Source organism: Motacilla alba, chromosome 2 (genome assembly GCF_015832195.1).
Source record: "Motacilla alba alba isolate MOTALB_02 chromosome 2, Motacilla_alba_V1.0_pri, whole genome shotgun sequence".
Taxonomy (NCBI): domain Eukaryota; kingdom Metazoa; phylum Chordata; class Aves; order Passeriformes; family Motacillidae; genus Motacilla; species Motacilla alba.
In genome coordinates this window covers 127,218,453-127,238,386 of record NC_052017.1, presented here as the reverse complement: position 1 = coordinate 127,238,386, position 19,934 = coordinate 127,218,453, and the positions used below count along the sequence as shown (strand labels likewise).

General features: G+C 39.5%; 1 protein-coding gene across 9 annotated transcripts in view; it reads left to right on the top strand.

The window, feature by feature from the left end:
* The window catches only part of RUNX1T1 (RUNX1 partner transcriptional co-repressor 1), a 115,938-nt gene that overhangs the window by 50,543 nt on the left and 45,461 nt on the right, over positions 1 to 19,934 (top strand). For all 9 annotated transcript variants that reach the window (XM_038162446.1, XM_038162482.1, XM_038162517.1 and 6 more), the window contains 3 exons: positions 14,004 to 14,141; positions 17,859 to 18,100; positions 19,701 to 19,790. In XM_038162446.1, the coding sequence (XP_038018374.1) occupies positions 14,004 to 14,141; positions 17,859 to 18,100; positions 19,701 to 19,790 (470 nt within the window). The remainder of the gene's footprint in view (positions 1 to 14,003; positions 14,142 to 17,858; positions 18,101 to 19,700; positions 19,791 to 19,934) is intronic.

The following is a 19,934-nucleotide window of genomic DNA, read 5'->3' as shown; positions in this document are numbered from 1 at the left end:
AGTTAAGAATGAAGCAGCTGGCTTTTGGTACAGAGATTTATAATTTTACTCTCATTACAGACTGACAGTAAACTCTACTTGGACTCTTTTGAATCTGCTTCTTTGAGATGGCAGGTTGAAGGCTTGGGAATTTAGCTGTCAGTAGATGCAGTCCAACAAAATATATACAGTTTAAAAGAAAACACAGCTTTTAGATAAATAATCACAAATAGAAGTTCAGCCTTTCGAGGAGCTGTATGACATAACATGATGTAAAGCATGTGTTTAAAGCCTACATTTGAGGTGGTTTAGAAAAAGGAAAAGACAAAGATAGATTGTTTTAAATATTAGAGGGGAGCAATAGACAGAAGGCTGCCGATTCCCTGCAGAACCAGTGAGGCCATACAGCTTCTTGTACCCGTTCTTGCAAGGGTTTGGGATTTCTGGAGAAAAGGAAGGGTTTGTTGAGAGACTCCCGAGTGCCCAGGCCTGGCTGAACAACGTGATAGTATCTCAAAGTGATTGTTTTGCCTCTTCTCTCTTTGTATTAGAAGAGAAAGTGAGAGAAGAACAAGCAGTATCTAGAGTCCCATTTTCTCTTGCAATACTTCCTTTTAAAAATTCACATATATGATTCCAGAATCAAGAAGTTTTTTTGTCAAAGTTTGGTACATTTCTTGCCCATTTTTCCCTCAGTTGTTGAGACAGATTTAAGCATAAGTCAATATTCGTTAGTTGTCAATACCTTTGTTCAGTTTCAGTTAAGATCATAGTTTTTTTATAGTTTTGTTTTCTTATTTATTTGATATGAATGAAAATTTTATTTGAAATGAATGAAAATCATGTATTTTGTTAATATAGCTAATATAGCTTGGGATGCTTTCTCTTACCTTTTTTCCCCTGCACATTTTAAGTGAATCTATTCTGGTTTTGCTCAGTTAATTTCTTTACAGCCTGTCCAAGCCATTCACAGTGGGAGTGCCAGGATCTGTTTTTGTGTCTCCTGCTGTTTCTTTAACAACCTCAGCAACTGGGGAAGCTGCACGTCTATACTCCTGCTCTTTATTACTCTACTTAAATGGTGCTTCTGAATAGTTTTTTAATATTTTCTAAACCAGACCTATTGCTTGTTCATTTGTTGCAGTAGCACAGCTACCCATTAAGAAACAGGGCCAAGAAGGTCCACTGAGGTGAAGAGCATCCTGTTGTTGTTTTAAGTTCATTTGGGTTCATCTTTATCTACTGACATGTTTCAGCTCTCCATACTGTGTTCTACTGCAGATGTCCACTCTGATAGCCTACTATGATTTTTATCTCTCCTGCCTAGCCTTAGACTTTTCACAGTTGCACTCATTGTTATTTATTGTAGTATGGGGCATTGTAAGGGCTCTAACGTATGATTGCTGCCTCCTTTCCATTCTCCTGACACCAGAGCACAGACAAAAAGCAAATTTTTGAAGATTTCATTTATGGGGGTGCATTTGATTAATTGGTGTTCACCACCTCATACCTTCTTTTAGTTTCTGAAAGTTTATTTCCACTTGGTGTTTTGGAAAAACATTTTATCTTAATTTTGTGCAGATTGTTGGCACTGAACAGAATTGTGTGAAAACCCAAGTATCTTTGTAAGTCAGGGCTCATAATCACCTTTGGAAATGACCTGTTAAGTTTCTAATGGGTCATTTGTATGCACAGTTACTGAAGCTACTTGCAATAATTATGGAAAAGATAATGGCTAGGAACTCATTTGGGGACAGTTATTCTTGTTAACTGTTTAGTATTTCATCCAGGTACACCTATTTCCCCATTTTTTAATTTTCCTTTCATAATTTTAGAGTTTGCCATGGATAGTTGTTGCAGTTCAGCAGTTCTTAATTTCTTCATATCCAAGCAGTTTAGAGCTCCCCAGAAAAGTACTGATGTGCTTTACATCTTCTATTCCAACAAAAAGGAAATATGTTTTCACAGGAGATGCCAGTGCAGTCACTCTGTACTTTTGAATTGTATCTGCCCTTGGGATTTAGCTTTCTTAGCACGTATGTGGTGCCGAAAGGATGTTTATAAAGATGTATGCGAGCCTTTACTTCTTCCCCGCTTGCCTTTTGGCCTCTTTGACTGATTATAGGTGTGAGGGAAATAGCAGGTTTTGTTTCGTTCTCTGTGTTTTGGTGCAAAAGAGAAATGGTGTTAAATTTTGTTGGGGTATGTTCAAGTTCGTGCCATCGTCACGTGGCTGTAGTTGTGTGTGCACAGTCCAGGTTTTATGACTAGATACAGTGTGAGTTGTAGGCATGACACTGCCTATTGTCTTCTGCAATTCCACTTTTGGAATGTTTCATATAGAAAGCTGTCAGCCGAGCGGGGGAAGGTGGGGGGCGGGGGAAGTGTAGTTAGGGGCAAGGGGGGAACATCAAACTTGTTTCGCTGGGGTGAGAGGCGACAATAGGAGGCACTGGAAAAGGTGTTTTGTTGCAGCCAGGGCTGTCTAGTTGCCCTTTTGAGAATGAAATTAATATGGCAGAATTTTAGGGATAATTACTTAATATCCTGTTGGTGCTGTGGGCACAGAATAGTACGTACTGGTGTGTACACACACACAGAGCTCTCCTTTACATGACGTGGCTGAAGATCTTGGGAAGCACTGTTCTTAAAGCGTGTCCCTGCGGCTTTCTGAGCAGCTTGCCATTTATTTTGAGCCTTCGGTGCGGGCAGGGGCTTTCCCCGTGCCGCGGCACAATGCCGGCTCCCTCTAGTGGTCGCACTCGCCCGTGGCCGTTCCCGGCGGCTCCCGGTGCTCCCGCGGCTCCTCTCTGCCCCGCCGCAGGGTTCCCATCCTGCTGGGGGTTAGTCTGCTTTTTCTCATAAAAATGGCCTCTCTTCTGGTTAACCCAACTCTCAGGGACACAAAATGTATATGCCCAAGTAGGACCAAGGCCAAATGTAGGGTGTTTCCATAGGACAGAGAGTTAAAGCTACATTTCATAAGATATTTTTTATATACAAGAGAATGTAACTGTATTAGAAAGGGTTAAGCGCATCCACATTGAAGGTTCAGAGTTCAAATGCATCAGACTTCCTTACTTTGTCAATATCTCGCTTGCATTCGTATCATTGAGCGGCTTCTCCTTCGTGTCTAACTTCTCACCCTGAAGTTTCCCCTCCATTTAACACTCCCTTCAGTGCAATTGAAGGCTCTTTCCCTCTTACAGTTTTCTAAATTTGAATGTTAAAAATAAAAATAAAATAAATGTTAAAAATATATAAAAAAACCACAGTAAGTTTTTTTATACACAAAATGAAGTAAGTAAAACTTGGTCCCATATGTGCACAAGTGTGTGCCCACATACACGCTCATATCTACATGTACAGAAGAAAGCCATAGAAGCAGCACTGATGCACAAAGATCAATATTGCCATGTTGGAGTAATAGGTTTAGGTGGCTTGATGAAAATGTTGTTCTATAAATATAAAAACCTTTTTGATGTATTTGTTGAGGGGAAAAAAATACCCTAAACATTTAATTTGAATCTGCTGGGCTTGAAATTAAGTTTGTATTGTACAACTGTCATCAATCCTGGCAATGCTATGATACCTGAAATAGTTTTAAAAATTTGTGTATATTTTCTGTGGATTCTGTAATAATTGCTGATTTTTCTTTCAATTCAGGCTTCAGCTGGGGTCTGCTATTTAAAATTCAAAACATAGGGAAGATGCTTCAAAAGAAGGAAGTTTTAAGCTTTATTGTGCAAGACTAAGACTGCTGTGATGCTTTAAGGTCTAGAAACGTTGCGTGTAATTGTATACCCTGTGAGTGGTCTCATTAGTTTACCTACAGCTGTTTTCAGTGTCTATAGTTAAACACATATTCCTGAGTGTTTCTGGAGCTGGAGTCTGCCTGCAAGGCTAACCCAGCATCCCTCTTTCTGGGTGAGATCACCAGAGATTTCTGTGCCAATATGATTTTGTATGAATTTGCTGGCTTCAGAAAGAGGTTTAATCTGGCTTTATACTTGTTAGTCTTAAATGACATACACAAATTCCTTCCTTTCCTTCTTCCTTTATATGCTTATGCTATTTCACATTCACTTTTAAGAGTGCATGTGATGTGTTAGGCCAAATGATTCAAAACACAGTTTTGGATTTACTAATGGTAATATTTGCTTTGCTTGGGAGCTTATTTGTCAATAAGTAGTATTGTCTCATCTAAGAAAATATTTGAGTCTTCATTTCTTGTGAAGTTTTTGAGGCTCTCTTTCCCCCTTCTCACCTCTCCAGTGCTTTACTAAGGTGTAACACAGTGCCCAAATAAAAGACATTTGGTGTGACATGTGGCACTGAGGAGGAGCTGACTTGTAACTAATAGTGGGCATTTTCTCACACTCTGTCTAGACAGTGAGTCATGTAAATAAAGGATGTCTTTAATGGCATCATCTGATGATATGAAGTGATAGTCTTCCAGAGTGTGTATTTCTACAAATGCCAAAGTACTGATGAGTTTAATAAATTGCTCTTTTGAAGATTGTCAGTGTATAATACTGAGATGGGGAAAGCCTATAGTTCCACTTCTATCTTGCTGGTAGTGGCAGTAACTTAAGTGCCAGCACCTGAGCAAGGGTTTCTGGGGGGAAATATGCTTCATTATATATCTTCATTGGTGGATTAATAACTGTCTTGAGTGGCTGAAGAGAAGACAAGGAGTTATTGTGCCTGGTCACTGAGGACCACCAATTGCTGTGTACAGCAGCCACACTGTGAGAGCAGTCTGAATGATTCTGGTTCTTGGGAGGCAAAGAACCTAGATCTATATGGGAATGTTTATGCCCGATTTAGCAGCCACAGAGATTTAAAAATTAGAGACTCTAACACTTTAGTGATTATATGGGACATTTAGTCTGCTAATTTAGCTGTCTGTGTTAGATGGCAGGAGTAAGCAGACTTCCTCAGACTCTTTTGATTCTTGGTAGAGAGGGAGTTTGGCTGCCTCTGCTTTCAGTATTATGGGTAGGGTCTTGCTCCCCAAACCTGCACTTCTGGTCTAATGGAACAGAATTTTCACTATTTGAAATATCACTTGGAGGAACTGGGTTTTTGGGTGGGTAAAATGGTGCAGTCTGGTAGAGCAGGGATTTGGGACCTTGATCCACAAGGTGGGGAGCAGCCTGTCCCAGGCTGGCCACCACCACTCTACACCTTACAGGATCTTGACTTGTCCAAGACAAATTCCACGTTTTAAAATCAAACAAAGCCAAAAGTATATCCATTAACCTTCTTGGTAGTTCCCGTGTCATCTTTTCACATGTATAACCATGGAAAAAATCACCTCCTACACCCATATTTGATTCTTTTTGATCCTAAAGGGCTTCTGGCATGTTATACAAATATAAGCAATGCCTCTTACAAGTACAGCTGTAGTAACTTCTTTTGCTTTTTGGCAGAGGAGTTTATTGCCTAAACTTTCCTGAATTTAAATAAGTTGTTTTAGATTACTTTGTGTAGTCTATATTGGAGACTTCAGTTCCAGCTAAATCTAGTGAAATACAGTATCAGTGTTCTCTTAGGACTTTTCTAAAATGAGTACAGCTATCCTTTACGCTTTGTATAAGTGTATTAAAAATGAAGAAGTTTATAATTATTTTGCTTCAGACTTTTAGCATTGTGTAACAAACTGTGGTTTCAAACTGAAAATATGTTTAGACTGGTTATTAGGGAAAAGTTCTTTACTATGAGGACAATAAGGCACTGGAACAGGTTGCCCAGAGAATCTCTGAGTGCCTTATCCTTGGAAGTGTTCAAGGCCAGGATGGATGAGGCTCTGAGCAGCTTGGTTTAGTGAAAGGTGTCCCTGTGAAAGGAGGGCTGGGAAGGGATGATCTTGAAATTCCCTTTCCAACCCAAGTCTTCCCATTATTCTGTTATTTACTGTTAATTTAGGACAGGGCAAACTTTGGATTAAAAACATAAATATACTTCTGGAGAGTAAGTTATGAAATTCCAGTTAATGTTGTGAGCGAAAAATCTTCTTACTTCTGGTGGGAAGGATCTCTGCTGTGTGGTTGAGTATATAAGAGCATGGAAACAATACCAATTAGATTCTGATGGCATTTGTATTTCTTAGATATCAGTCTGCTTTCATCTGTAGTTTGTCAAATAGTGTGTAATCCTGGCACGGATAGGCCTTCAGAAAGGAAATGAGTTAGTGGTCAGGGAGCCTTTGGGAAAGTACTCCTGAAAGTACTTTCAGTACTGAAAGTACTGAAAGCATGCTGAAGATTTCCTCTATAGAAGTAAAGGGATTGATTGCTAATATAGAGAGGTGGTCACCTCTGCTGCTTGTCAGGGAGGCTGGCGTGTGAATTTGGCCAGTGCTTGCTCTGGCTGTTCTTCAGTTCTTCATGCCAGAGGCAGAGAGTGCCACTTTGTCACTTCACTTGAGCCTCACTGTTCAGTGAGCTGGGTTTGGAATAGCAGTAATACTTCCGGAATAGCAGTAATACTTCCCGTGATGTGAAACACAAGAGAACCACTCAAAACACACAGTTCTTAGTTGGATAGCTTGTCCACAAAAAGAAAATATCTATGAAACAATGTAAATGGGAAAATAGTATTTCAATACTGATTATGGGACTGTTGCTTATTAAATGCATTAGTTCATATACAGAAGAATTTTCATGATGTTTGGTGGGATATTTAGAAGAAATCCACATTGTCTTCAGCTTCATTACAGGCCAAGTGTTGTGTAGTCATCCATGAAAAAGAACTTGTAGACTTTGTTTTCCAGGGGCTTATGGAAACTTAGGGCAGCTGCCACAGTTTGGCCCTTATTTTGCTTGTCTGTTCTTGCTAAGTATTTAATAAACTGTTATGGTGGTAGCAGATCTAGATTTAGAATGTGTTCTTCTTCCCTGCATTCCTGCATCCAAGCAATTATGCATGGTAACATTTGCGCAGCCAGAAAGGGTGAAGGAGAAAAGAAGCATTTTAAAAAAGTGCAATTCTGACATGAACCAGTTTTTATTAAATAACTGAAAGTGAATTTATGATAGTTTTGAAACTGTCAAAACATGTCAGATTGTTAAGTGAGAGGGAAAAGTTTATTTTTCTATTTCCCCCCCTCTTTAAAAAGGAAATTATATGGTAAGGCAAGTTTATTTATTTCAGGAAAAAATAATATGTCCAAGCAAAGCAAGCCATGACATTTTTGTCTTAATTCTGAGATTGAACTCATGCGTTACTTATTTTATAATATGTGTAATTATCTGGCCTTCAGCTGCTAAGCCATGAGTGTGGGACCAAGCTTTTTTGCCAGTCAGAACCTCTCACCATAGAGAACTGAAATCAAAGAGAATGCTTCTGCATTTGTGGTTCATTGGTATCATTACCAGTCAGGGTACCATTGTGGACAAAGAACATGACATAAAGAATTTTCGCTATTTACCTGCTTTATATCATCCACAAGCTCTACCAAAATTGGGAGACAGTAGCACCAAAAATCCTTTCAGCTTTTGGGAGACAGAGGAGATTGTATTATGCTCAAGGCTTATTTTAGCACAGCTGAAGAAAACTCTTATAACTTGGCCTCAGATAACTTCAGTGAACTCCCAGGATACAGAATTTCTTCTAGCTATTGCATATTAAATGAGCATAAATGGGTAAATTGAATGTGCTTTCATTTATTCTGAAGAATAGCTGGTGATATGAATTCTTCAACTATCTGAGCAGAGAAGAATGAAGATAAGACTGCAGCAAAATTGCAATATTGCTCCTGCAAAAGGGTCATCTTCAATATGTGAGCTTCATACCAGCATGCTAAAGAAGCATTGAAATGTTATCTCATCTGAAAATGTTGCTGTTCATATCCATCAGTCACTTCACATAGATTCTGATTCCTGGTGGATAAATCTTGCAGAGGTAATGTTCTGTGACAAAAGACAGAGTCTGAGCTGATTTCTGATACTGCATACCTTCAAATCACCTGGAAGAATAAGTCCTCAACTGGGGAACTGGAAACCCCGTGATGTTTCCTTTCTAGGACAATAACATGACTGCATCTGGTGCTGAAAGTTTGCCTGTATTATGCCTGAGATCATTGTGTATAGCACAAAAACATCCATTGTGTTTAGGTCCTTATTTATTTATCAAGAAGAAGTCAAAAGGACCGAGAGGTGAATGGAATGAAGACTGTACCAGTCTCAAACAAATGCCAGGCATGCTTGTCAGGGAGAGGTTCTGCAGCACTGTTGTCCACATACCATGTTTTATGGCTGCATTGTATGACTTGCAGGCTTCCCCAGAGGTTCAGTGCATGGAGTGAGTAGGATTTACCAGATATGTCAGGCTTATGCCATGCATTCTCAAATGAGTTCTTTTCAACCAAGGTAACCTTGTAATATTGTTCTGCTCGGTGTAGCAGCAGGTTTGAGGCTCAGGAGTTGTGGGTCTCCACAAACACTGCCTATTTCTAATGGTGTTGTGTGGCTTGGCCACATCTGAAGGAGAAGTTCTTACTGGCTGCAACATGATAGCATTATGCATGGAGGAACTATGGAATTTATCCTCCTGTGTTGGACTTGCGGTTGTCTGACTTCAGGTTCATCACCAGTGTGACTCACAGTCTGTGGTTACCTGCTTGCAAATTCCCTGCCACCCCTCTCAAAATAATGAAAATTAGTCCAACGTGTCTAAGAAACCATCAGTAGTAAATCCTTCAGATTTAGGTCTCTATTCCTGTAACTTGGGTGGTGGAGGCAGGTTCTAATCCCTTGTGTCATATGTGGGACTTGCTCTTTTTGTGAGTTTAAAGGAAACAAGACAATGGACTCTTTTAATTTAGCAAGTTTTATTTTTATTTTTTAAATGTTGGCACCAAAGTAGAAAGTACTGTACAATCAATATAAAGCATCTTTTAAGAATCTTTCATCCCTCAGTGTACATCTGGAACTGTTTGCACTAACTAAAAGTAAAATAAATGCCACAGCATATTATACCACAATTTTTTTTCATTTAAAAAAGGAAATTGAAAACACACCACTCCTAGAAATGCTTGACATTGAATTGGCTATTGAAATGGTATCAGTAAAGTATTTATATATTCCATATTTTGTTCCATACATCAGCTTTCCTTGATGCGTTAGACTTGGAAGTGTGCCACGTGAGCTGAAATGTTGCCATTTATGAAAGACCGCCTTGTTTTAAAAATGGACTAAATCCTATAGGGTACAGGAAGTAAAGTAAATCGGTTTGAATGCAGGCACATCTTTCTTTGCCCTAGCTCCTGCATGCTTTGTCTCTTCCTTGTTTGGTTCAGAAGCTGGCTGTGCTTACAGTAAATATAAGTGTTCACCTAACAGCTAAATATAGTGGTAAAAAAAACCTCTACCATAAAAACTGAACGAACAACAAGAACAGTATAGTTCCATGAACCAAGAAATCCACGGAAGAAATATCGTAATTTAAAGTTGGTTTTACAACATTCTTTAATTTTAAATGAAGCAAAATACTTTTGTGGTTAAATCACAGTTCTTCACTCTATGCTGTAAAGGAGATTCAAGAATGTGTATTTCAAAATATTTTGCTTGGGTTTGTTTTTAAATAAAAAATATAATCCAAAGCAAATGCAATAGATCTCTGCATACTTGAGACATGTTTTCTGAATTTATTCTAAGTCTCTCGCTGCTCCAGTGGGTTGTGTGTATGGATTAGGACTAGACCATTATTTCACCATCTTTCTCCATCCTGAACTGATTGCAGTGAACACTACAGAATGAGTTGCAGATGTCTCCTTTTCCTTCCAGTTTGGAGGACCTCTGGTTTCAGTCCCATTTGATCTGAACTGGGCTAAGGAGCACAGGTCTGTCATTGTTTAAAGGGTCTCAGTGGAAGAAATTGTTGCACCTGAAAGAATTTACTCCCTCTGTATATACAGGCTATGCTTTTAAATGCGATGCTGTGGGATGCTGCCTGTATGAAACTTTCTAGTGTGTCCTTCCTAATTCAGGATTATTGTTTGAAATATCAAGGTCCATCTGAAGAAAAAGATAGCCAGAACTAGCTTTGCAAGTGGGGAGTTTGGTTTGACTTGAGAGCATAAACATGTTTTTGAATTCAAGAAATTGAGCTATTTTAAGACATGATGAAAGTTCTTCTGAATTTCAGGCGAAATTAAATGTACGTGCCTCTGTATTGTAAAACTGGACCACATGTACATGAAATCTTACCCAGGCAGGTTTTGATATGTTAAAATTAAAGTTTTTCCTCTTGAGGGATTCTTTCTTCCCCTACCAAATCCTCATTACCTCTGAATGTATGAATAGCAGAATATCCTCTCAGAGTTTGTATGAAGAATGTCCATACATTAAAAGCCTCGTGAAATATCATGTCTTGAAGGAACTTGGCTTGTGAATATGACTTCAATACCATTATGTCTTTAGCTTTCATATCATCAGGCTATTTGTCAACCATTACAGTAAAAAGTGTTGGTTGTTAGGCTTATTGTTTTTATTAATTAAAAAATAAATAATGATTTCTACAAGCTGGAGTTATAGGCTGAGTGTCAGACGCCAAAAGCTTTAGGAAGATCAGATCACAAGAACTGTTAGGGCTTTTATCAGTGGTGGCTCTGATTTGTGGCTCTCCATCACCGCTTCATCCCCTGAATGATCTGTCTTAGAGCTGCTGAGGTTCTCTGGTGCTGTGGGTGGTGAGACAGTGGTGGGTGCTGTAGACAGGTGGTCCCAGTCCCATCACTCCCTCAGAGTTCAGGGAGCTGTATGAAAAGGTAAGGAACAGCTAAAACAGTAGCAGTAAGAGCAGAATGGCTCCCACAGGGGTTTTGTTGTTAAAGAGGGTGGAATAGAGAGTTGTAAAGTCTGTTCTCCTGGGTGGTGTGATGGTGTCTTCCAAGCATGTGGAAAAGCTTTGTATTTTGCATTGTACTTCTTCAAAAGCCCCTTTTCCCTGCCCCCACGGAGAATCTATGTTCTGACAAAATAATCTTGTACTCTGGCAAGAGATGTTTTGGGGTGTGCTTGAAAAGAGCCTTAATATCTCCTTAAAGAAGGTAGGGCTAGGGAACTTACTGACAGTCACAGGGAAATCTGCCTGCCTGTGATCATACAGTAGGAGAGTAGGGTTTAGGGCTTTGCAAGGGAGAGAGAGAGGTAATGAAAAAGTAAGTGGTATGTAAAGCATGTTTGTGTTTATGTCTAAGAGGTCCAAAGAAAGGTAATTGGGAAAATCAGACCTAATGTTATTAGATTTAGATGAGAAGTACAGGGGTCTGTGGATAAGTTCAGCAGTCTGCAGACTGGGTGGCAAACTGTTGGAGGTAGTAAAAACCATTTGGATCATGATAGAGTGGCAACCTGAAATTCTAGGGCAAAACCAACACACTATTTCCCACTACCGTGTTCAATTTAAGTAGCAAAACATTGCCAGCTTTGTGGGAAAGTCTCCCCCCTCTAATCTGAGCGCGTTTCTGATCAAACCTGAACTTTGAAATGCAGTGAAGGGAGGGGAGGGAGCAGGAGCCGTGCGGTTGGTTACAGCTCAGGATCGCTTTAGTTATCACCAGCTGAATTGGAGGATACAGGCTGTGCCTGCTTGCAGCGAGCAGCAGTCTGTTAGAGGAGCTCGATTTCTCTCACTCCTTCCTCCACCCACCTCCATCTCCTCTGTGCCTGTGTCTGCGCTCCCACATGCTTCAAATCTGTGTACCTGGACTGCCTTCCTTAACAGTTCAATGTGAGTGTTAGCAGAATGAAAACCAGATGGACCAGCAGTTCCCACTGTTATCTCCCCACCAGCTCTGGCAAGCCTCCCTTTCTCTCTCCTTTCTTGGCATGGGAGAAATATTTGCCTTTATTTAGGAGGGCTTGGGCTCACTGCTGTGCCTCTTTCCCTCTGTTGCAACATGAGCTGAAAGCTATTTATTCCCTTGTTGCTGAGGTTGGTTGAGGTGAGTGCAAGATGAATTCGGCTATTAAGGAAGCAATTAACATTTCAAGATGAGTTTTCATAGTTCTTTATAATAAATTAATGGCTTATTGAAGATAGAGATTTAACTGTTTTAGTATACTGATATGGAAAGGAAATACATATAGAATTTGTTTAGAAACCGGTTTTTGTTTTCCAGCATATAATAATTTGCTGTTGCTTGATTTGCAAATCATACCTCACTTACCTGTGTAACAACCTTAATATTTAAGGTAATCATTGTGGTTACTCTTCCCTCCACAGCTGAGTTTTACTAACCTTAGATCAACACTACAGATCCTAAAAAATTGTGTCTCTATTCCCCTCATCCTGTTCTGGGGGTGTTCCACTGCTCATCTTCCCCAAACTTGTCTCTAAGTTCTTTATGAAATTACTCCCTTTCCCTGAGAGCTGAAACATTGCCTGTAGGCATTTCAACAAAGGTTGAAGATGGCTTTTATAATTGCACTGCCTGACGTGCTGCACCTCTGGGACTTACCACTTGCTTCCTCAGTTTCTTCAATTTCAGACAGAGAAAGATTGGTATCTGTTATGTGCTGTTAATTTTTGGGGGGTGTGGGAGCTGGTTTGATACTTCCCTTTCCCCCCTCCCTTCCTTTTTTTCTTTTAACTTTCTTGTATTTAAGTTTTTCTGATAATTAAAGGTTTTGAGGCTCTTTTAAACATACCTGTTCTTTGTTAAATGTGTGCATTGCATTGAATTTCTGTTATTGTCTCTCAGAGCAAATTTCAGATACAGTTATTTCGTTGAAGTTTGTATGTTGTTAGTAAGAACAAAGAATTGTGTCACAAAGTGAAGTGACAGAATTTATAGAATGTAACATGTTTTGAATTAAAACCACAGACTTACGTGCTTGCCCATTAGCAGGGACACTTACTTTCTTTACAGAATAGTTCTGTGGAGCTCAGGAAGGCTTCTGTTGGGCCGTATATAAGTAAATAACCCCGACTCCCCAAAGAAGGGACTGAAGAATTTGACTTATTCCCATTAGAAGCTAAATATCATTGTACTCATGTTTTTTCAAGATGGCTTGCTAAACTCCTGGCATGAGTGAGAAAGCCTTAATTTTGCCTTCAGCTGGTAAATTTTGCTGTGTTTTGCCTATTCTTAATAAATGAAACATATGGGCATAGATGGTTAAAAAAAACAACTTAAGGTAGTGTCATTCAAAAAGATGTTGGGAAAAAGAGTGCACTTCTGTAGCTTTTACATCATGTGTGTTGTATATTTAGATCTTCAGTTGCAAGAGAAGTGTTAAGTTTTTTCCTGGTTTTGCCTTATGTTTGTTTTGTTTTCTTTGGGAGGTATGTTTCTGCTTATCTTGCAGGTTTTGAGCATTGAAAGTTGTTCTTAATATGTGATGGTGCAAACTTCCATGCTTATTTGAAAATAATTGTATGTATATGAGATGATTTACATACCATTTTGGTATGTTGTGTTTGTTTTTCTGGTGAATACAAGAATAGCCAGGGGCACTGTGGTAAGGTGATCTAGAGGGTGTGTTTATTTAGCATAAGTTTTACATAAGATTACAAAGAGAAGCAATGGAGAGGGCAGCAGGTGATACATAGAAGAGACATGAAGAGAGCTTGTTTCAACCAGTATTCCACCCAATATCTCATCTGTACTAAAGAGCTTCAGGTTTTAGTTCTGGAAGAGATGTCACAGGGGGATTTATTATCTTCCTGTTCCTTCATCTGTTTTTTCCTCCTGGCTAGCATAAGAACCTTGAAGGGAGGTGGCGTTATTGCAGCTTTAGGAGTGCTTGGGAGGTAGCATCTGCACATGCTAGAAATAAAAACAAAAGATAATGCAGCACTGCTACAAATGAGATCTTACCATCTGTGTTGCACCTCCTTAAGTAAGGTTTAGATGATGCAATTTGGGAAGAGCACACTGGAGTAGATAATCAGGTGTAATCTTTCACAGCAGATGCTGAAATGGCTCACTTCTTGCATTAGCTTTTAAGTTTTTGTCAGAGGGGGTGTGCTTGGGGAAATAAACCGGTGTGTTCCTGTGGTGTATGTTGCAGATCGCACTGAGAAGCATTCCACAATGCCAGACTCACCTGTGGATGTGAAGACACAATCCAGGCTGACGCCTCCAACCATGCCACCTCCTCCCACTACCCAAGGAGCTCCAAGAACCAGTTCATTTACGCCCACAACGTGTAATTAGTCTTATTTTCTTCCTTTTCTTCCATCTTCTTTCTATTCTGTATGTTAGGAACCAAAATAGGTGAAGGGAAATGTGCATGAGGTGGCAGGAGCAACATTTGATTGTATTGGGATAAAGTAATTAGGCAAAACAAAGTTCACAACAGATTAATGCATCTTTAAGGTATTAAGACATTCAGTGTGTTATTATTTCATTGACCACTTGGTCACAGTGTCAAAGAACAGTGAGCGCTGGCTTCCCATGTACTTAATGATCAGGTTAGCCCTCTTGTGAGAAGGACACAAAACCTTCTTTTACATGCCTTTATGTTGTTTAAATGATCCCATTCCCTTAGTATAGAAACTTCAGGGAGTTTGTTTGTTTATTGTTTTTAAAGTGGAGAGAATTCATAATGAAAAAAATAAAAATCTTCCTTCTGCTTATGTTTCGGTGAAGAATTCTGATTTCAGTGCTATATAATGTCTAGTTAATATTGATCTAATACCAAAATTAAAGTCCTTTCGTAATTTTTATCTAGAGGTTTCTAGTCTGTTACCACTTCTCTAAATCACTTAAGGCTGCATCTTTGTCTCAGCTTATTGATGTAAACATATAACAAACTCTACTAGTCTTGATGTATGCTGCATTCATATCAGTGTAACTGAGATTCGAATCTGGCATGTTGTCTGGACTATTCTTTTCACAGCCGTGAAATGATCCACATTTCTCATAGTAAGATTTAGCTGCAAATTTTTTGGTCTCTTTTATACTGCCTTGTAATAGTATAAACATGAGAATGTGTTTACATTTCACGTTTTAAATAAAACATTTTTGGAACAGTAGAATACATATGCCTAAACAGAATGAAGGCTGCATCTTCTATTTGTCTTGCCTAAGTCTGTTTTAGTCCCTTTCTCTCTGTTAAATGCCTTATTTAAAATTCACCTCTATGCAGAAGGCCAGCTGGAGGCCTTTGTACTACTTATCCCAGGGAACCCTGTCCTGACAATTTATGTTGAAGTTAAACAGTGAGGAGGGTTTGTGCCAGCTATTCACATAAACTCACATTTAACCCAGTGACCCTGATCCTGCAAAGATTTGTCTGTTTTGCTTAACTCCAGCACCTGAATCATCCTGGGTGGAGCTTCACCCTGGAGCTGCTTCAGTCTGAAGTTAAATTGTTTCTAGGTTTTTGCAGGATCAGGTTCTTGCACATTAAGCTTTCCAATGTGATGCCCTGCCAACAGTTCAGGATGATCTTTGGCAATCGTAAAAGGAATATGACAATGTTCTTTAATCACACTTACAGTCCTCACTAGGCTTCTGGATGTTTGTTTATTTGATTGAGTTCAGCACTTCGGAAGGTGCATGAACCACAGTGTGAATTTTTGGGGCTCCTTATTTGAAGACTAAAAGTCTAAAAAACCCTGATTTTGATTGCTTTTTAACCTGTCAGATTTTGGATTTTGGCCTTAGCTGTTGCAGCAAGTACAATAAACAGTCACTTTTATCAGAATGTCTGTTACATTTATTATTACTACAGCGGGAATGCCTGTAGGCCAGAAAGATCTGACTTGTTTTCTGGTATAGAATATCTTTGTTTTCTTTGGTTTAGATGATTAAAAATTCTTGACGTGTTGTAGTTTGATATTTCAAATGCTAAATTCTTTTGGCTTAGCAACATGGTTTTGTTTTAGAAATTACGCACAACTTTGCCAATTGGCAAATTCAGATATTATAAGGAAAGCACTGAAATCATGGGACTATTTAATTATTTCTTTTGTTGTGGGAGGAATCTTTACCAGCCTTTCTTCTCCCTGTATCTATCCTAGGTGATGAACTCCACACTTCTCTGCTTTCTTGATCAGCCCCAGCACTTTCTGCCTAGAGCAGCTCCCTATGGGTGACGGAGTTGTTGGGTGGTGTCAGGGTACATCAGCAGGACATGTTGCTATTCTCCCTAGTTCTCATTTTCTAAGTCTCTGGTAGGATGACTTTTGGCTATGTGAGTTCCTTGCAATCATGTGTTTATTTACTCAGATACCTCACCCCAGTGCAGCACTCAGAGCGTGGCCTGGAGCCTCACGGGGAGCTGAACTAGCTGAGGCCAGCTTCTTCCTATTTCTGAATTTTCCAATCCTTGTTCTCACTAGCCCATGCAGCCAGAATAGGGAATCAAAAACTAGGAGAAAACACAAGCAGAGGCTAGATAGCAATTCACATAGCATTTTCTGTAATTCCTCTGGAAGGCAGTGACTAGGGCAACAAAAAAATCCTTCTAAGGTTTGTGGCAGTGATTTAAATAGGTAGTGATTTATATCTAGTAGTAAGTGTCCACCCTGAAAAAAGGACTTCCTGGTTAAAGGTAAGGACAATCCATGAAGAAAATGAGATGAGAATGGGATGTTTGGCTTCATAGAGGCTGGTCATTGAGAAACATTGAAAGTATTTAAAGTTGCTAGCTTGCCCTGGTTGTGTTTTTAAACAGGAAACAACTTAAACTGATACTCCTATGCATTTTTCATTGTAGACAAGTTCCTGATTTTTGATGTTTTTTTGATTGGGTTCTGAGTGATTTCCAAAAAAAAAAATCCAGAAAATTTCTCCAGGGCTGTGGCCCATTGAGTGGAGCTGCTGCTGGGTACAGTCACAGGCTGCATGCTCACACCTGCCAGTGCACTGGTACACTTGTATTTCTAGGGGAGCCATCCTTTTTCTTGCTGTTTGCTGTCACTTTAGCACATCAGACTCAACCTCAATGGCGTGTGTTTTGAATGTTGCTGTTCCAACTAACCTGAGTGGAAGAGGATGTCCTCAGTTTGATTCTCTGCTCTCTTCTAGAGCGTGGATAAGAATCAAACTGAAATCACTGCCAAAAACTCTCTGTTGTCTTCAGTATGTCTGCATCCATCTCGTTACCATAAATTTTGAATGCTTAGTAGTTCAAATAGTTATTCTCAAAGCAACCTTGCAACAGGAGGGAAATGCTTTCTTATCCTTTTCAGAGATAAGGTGCTGGCATGTGAAAGCAGAGAGATTTGCCCATGATCTCTGAGAAGTCTTCTGAAGTCTAGCTTGCTGCCCTTGCTGCAAGGCTTCGTGATACAGAACATTGGCAGCATTTGTACCTGCACAGACAACTTTGTGTGCTCCATATGTTAGCAGCTAGGGAATCTGTATTGGAAAAAATAACCTTCTCATTGGGTGGTGTAAGGTTAAAACGTGAAAGTCCTGTTTTATAAACACAGCTGTCAGTTGTGTGTACAAAACACAAGTAAAAATATTCAGAGATAAACTGAGGCTTCGTGAAATATGTCTGCACATTTTTTTCTACCCCAAAGAGCAATTTTTTTTTTGGTCTTCAATCGTACATGCACTCATGCTTTTTCTCTCTCCGTTTCCCTCTCTCTCTTTATGAAATCCTCTGACAAAAGGCTGGTATTCAAAGGGTGCTTTTCAGGTCCAGGAGCATTTTGAAGGGGCTGTGTGAGAGACAGCTGCTGCTATTTCCAATCCTTAAAACATTCAGCACCAGCTACTGGGAAATAGATATAAACTGCAGACTGTCACTCTGTCTAAAGGCTAATTATCTTTGATTGTGCAACTTAATTAATTCTGAGGTCAAGTGCAGAAAGCATAAGCTGATGGATTTTCCCCTCTGTCTCCTTTTTCTCTCTATCTCTTCCCCAACCCCAATCTTTATTTTATCCTCTGTCTCTTTTTCTTTCAGTAACCAATGGCACTAGCCATTCACCAACAGCGTTAAATGGAGCTCCATCTCCTCCTAATGGCTTTAGCAATGGGCCATCCTCTTCCTCTTCCTCTTCTCTGGCTAACCAGCAGTTACCGCCAGCTTGTGGAGCTAGGCAGCTCAGCAAACTGAAGAGATTTCTTACGACCTTACAGCAGTTTGGCAATGACATTTCACCAGAGATTGGGGAGAGAGTGCGTACCCTTGTGCTAGGACTTGTGGTAAGCAATTTTTTTTTTCTGTTCTTTTCCCTCTTCTTTGCTTGCTGTGTTTATTTTATAAATGAATAGGTCACATGCACTGTGTTCATTGTACTTTAGGGACACCAAACATGCAAGAGTGAAGCTCCAGCTCTTGCTGACAGAGCTAACATGAGTAGCCTGACCAGCTTCCCACAAGTGGCAGCATTCCCTACTAGGTATAGCCTTGACTATTTTTGCCACTATATCATTATGGTGTAATGGTGTGAGAGGGTTTTCATCCTCTACTGGCTGTACCCCTAATGTAGACATACCGTGAATCCTGTAATGTAGTAAAATCTGGTTTGACTTGCCTAGTTAAGTTGGAAGGGGAAAGGAGAGAGCTCTGCATATATGTCAATGGTTAAAAGGGTGAGCTGAGTCTGTTTGGGCTGCAGTTATGCAGTGCAAAACCCTTTCTCAGTGTCATTGAACCAAACCATTATGAACCCAACAAGGCACTGCTGCTACTTAAGTTGCTTTATTGATAAGGTTATCTCTATTTGATGGTATGGCTTAATGAAAATTCCAGGTCTTTCTTACCTATGTCTGTCGACTTGGGCTGCCTTTTTACATGCAAACTGTGAAATCTGGCCCAGGGTTCTTTTTACTCCCAGTAAAGTCCTCTCTCTGCCAGACATTGTTGTCTCCCACGTATTTCCTTCAGCAATAATTGGATGTACTGGGGAAGATGCTATTGTGGTGCTCTAATTTACATCTGTTCTGAGCAGCTGCAGTTGCCATTGATTTCATTTGGAGCAAAGACTGACAACACTGTTTAGCACTGAGGCTGAGGGGTGACTTCACAATCTTTGCTTGTATCTTCACAAGCCCCTGCCTGATAGCAGTGGATGCCCCTTCACTTGGGTCTGCGTCAAAGGGAGTTTAATTTAGGCAGTATAACATTAGTAACTCTTGCTCTCCATTCGTGTCCATATTCAAAGTAAGTGTTTAATGGGGTTTTGCTTGTCACATGGTTCTCTTTGGAAGGGGGAACTAGTAAACAAGCTGAAGGTGGCTTTGGGAACATCCACATTCCACTGATTTTCAGATAAAAACTGTTTTCCCACTGCAATTTACAGCTGATTTTTAACTTTGTTTGAGGTCTTAGGAACCAATTAAGATTTTTTTCCTTGAGAAAAATCCACATATGCTATTCCTTTGGTCAGCCCTGCCAGCTTGTGGAGTTCATGATTATGACTTCATCTCTAAAGTAAAGACTTTCTTACATATCCTAGAACATAGTAAACAGTCCTCTTTCAAAAGAAAACAGTAGAAAAATGTGAAATTAAAAAAATGTTATAAAAGCAGCTTTAGCTGATAGTCGAAATGTAAAAGCCTTTGCATGCTTTACACTTGACAGCTTAAACTGTACTCTAAGCAACAGGCGCTGAATGTCTGAGATGCTTGTGCTTTCCTTTGTGTATTTTAATAAGGTAATAATTTAATATGTATCATGCTTTTCTTAATTCTCTCACCAATATCAAGTTGTTAAGCAATTTCAGGGTTCTTCAGTTACTGTTTCTCTTGCTAAATGTTTTCATTATTTTGTCACCAAGACAGAATTTTTTTTTCTCAACAGAATTCTACTTTGACAATTGAAGAATTTCATTCCAAACTGCAAGAAGCTACTAACTTCCCACTGCGACCTTTTGTCATCCCATTTTTAAAGGTATTGCACAGTTCAGTGATCTGGAAAGTATTTCAAACCATTTTGTTGCTAGGTCACGGATGTGTGTTACAGTTTTTCTTTTTAAGAGAGTCAAAGAAATGAATAACATGTAAGGGCTACTTTCCATAGCTTAGTGCATGTAAC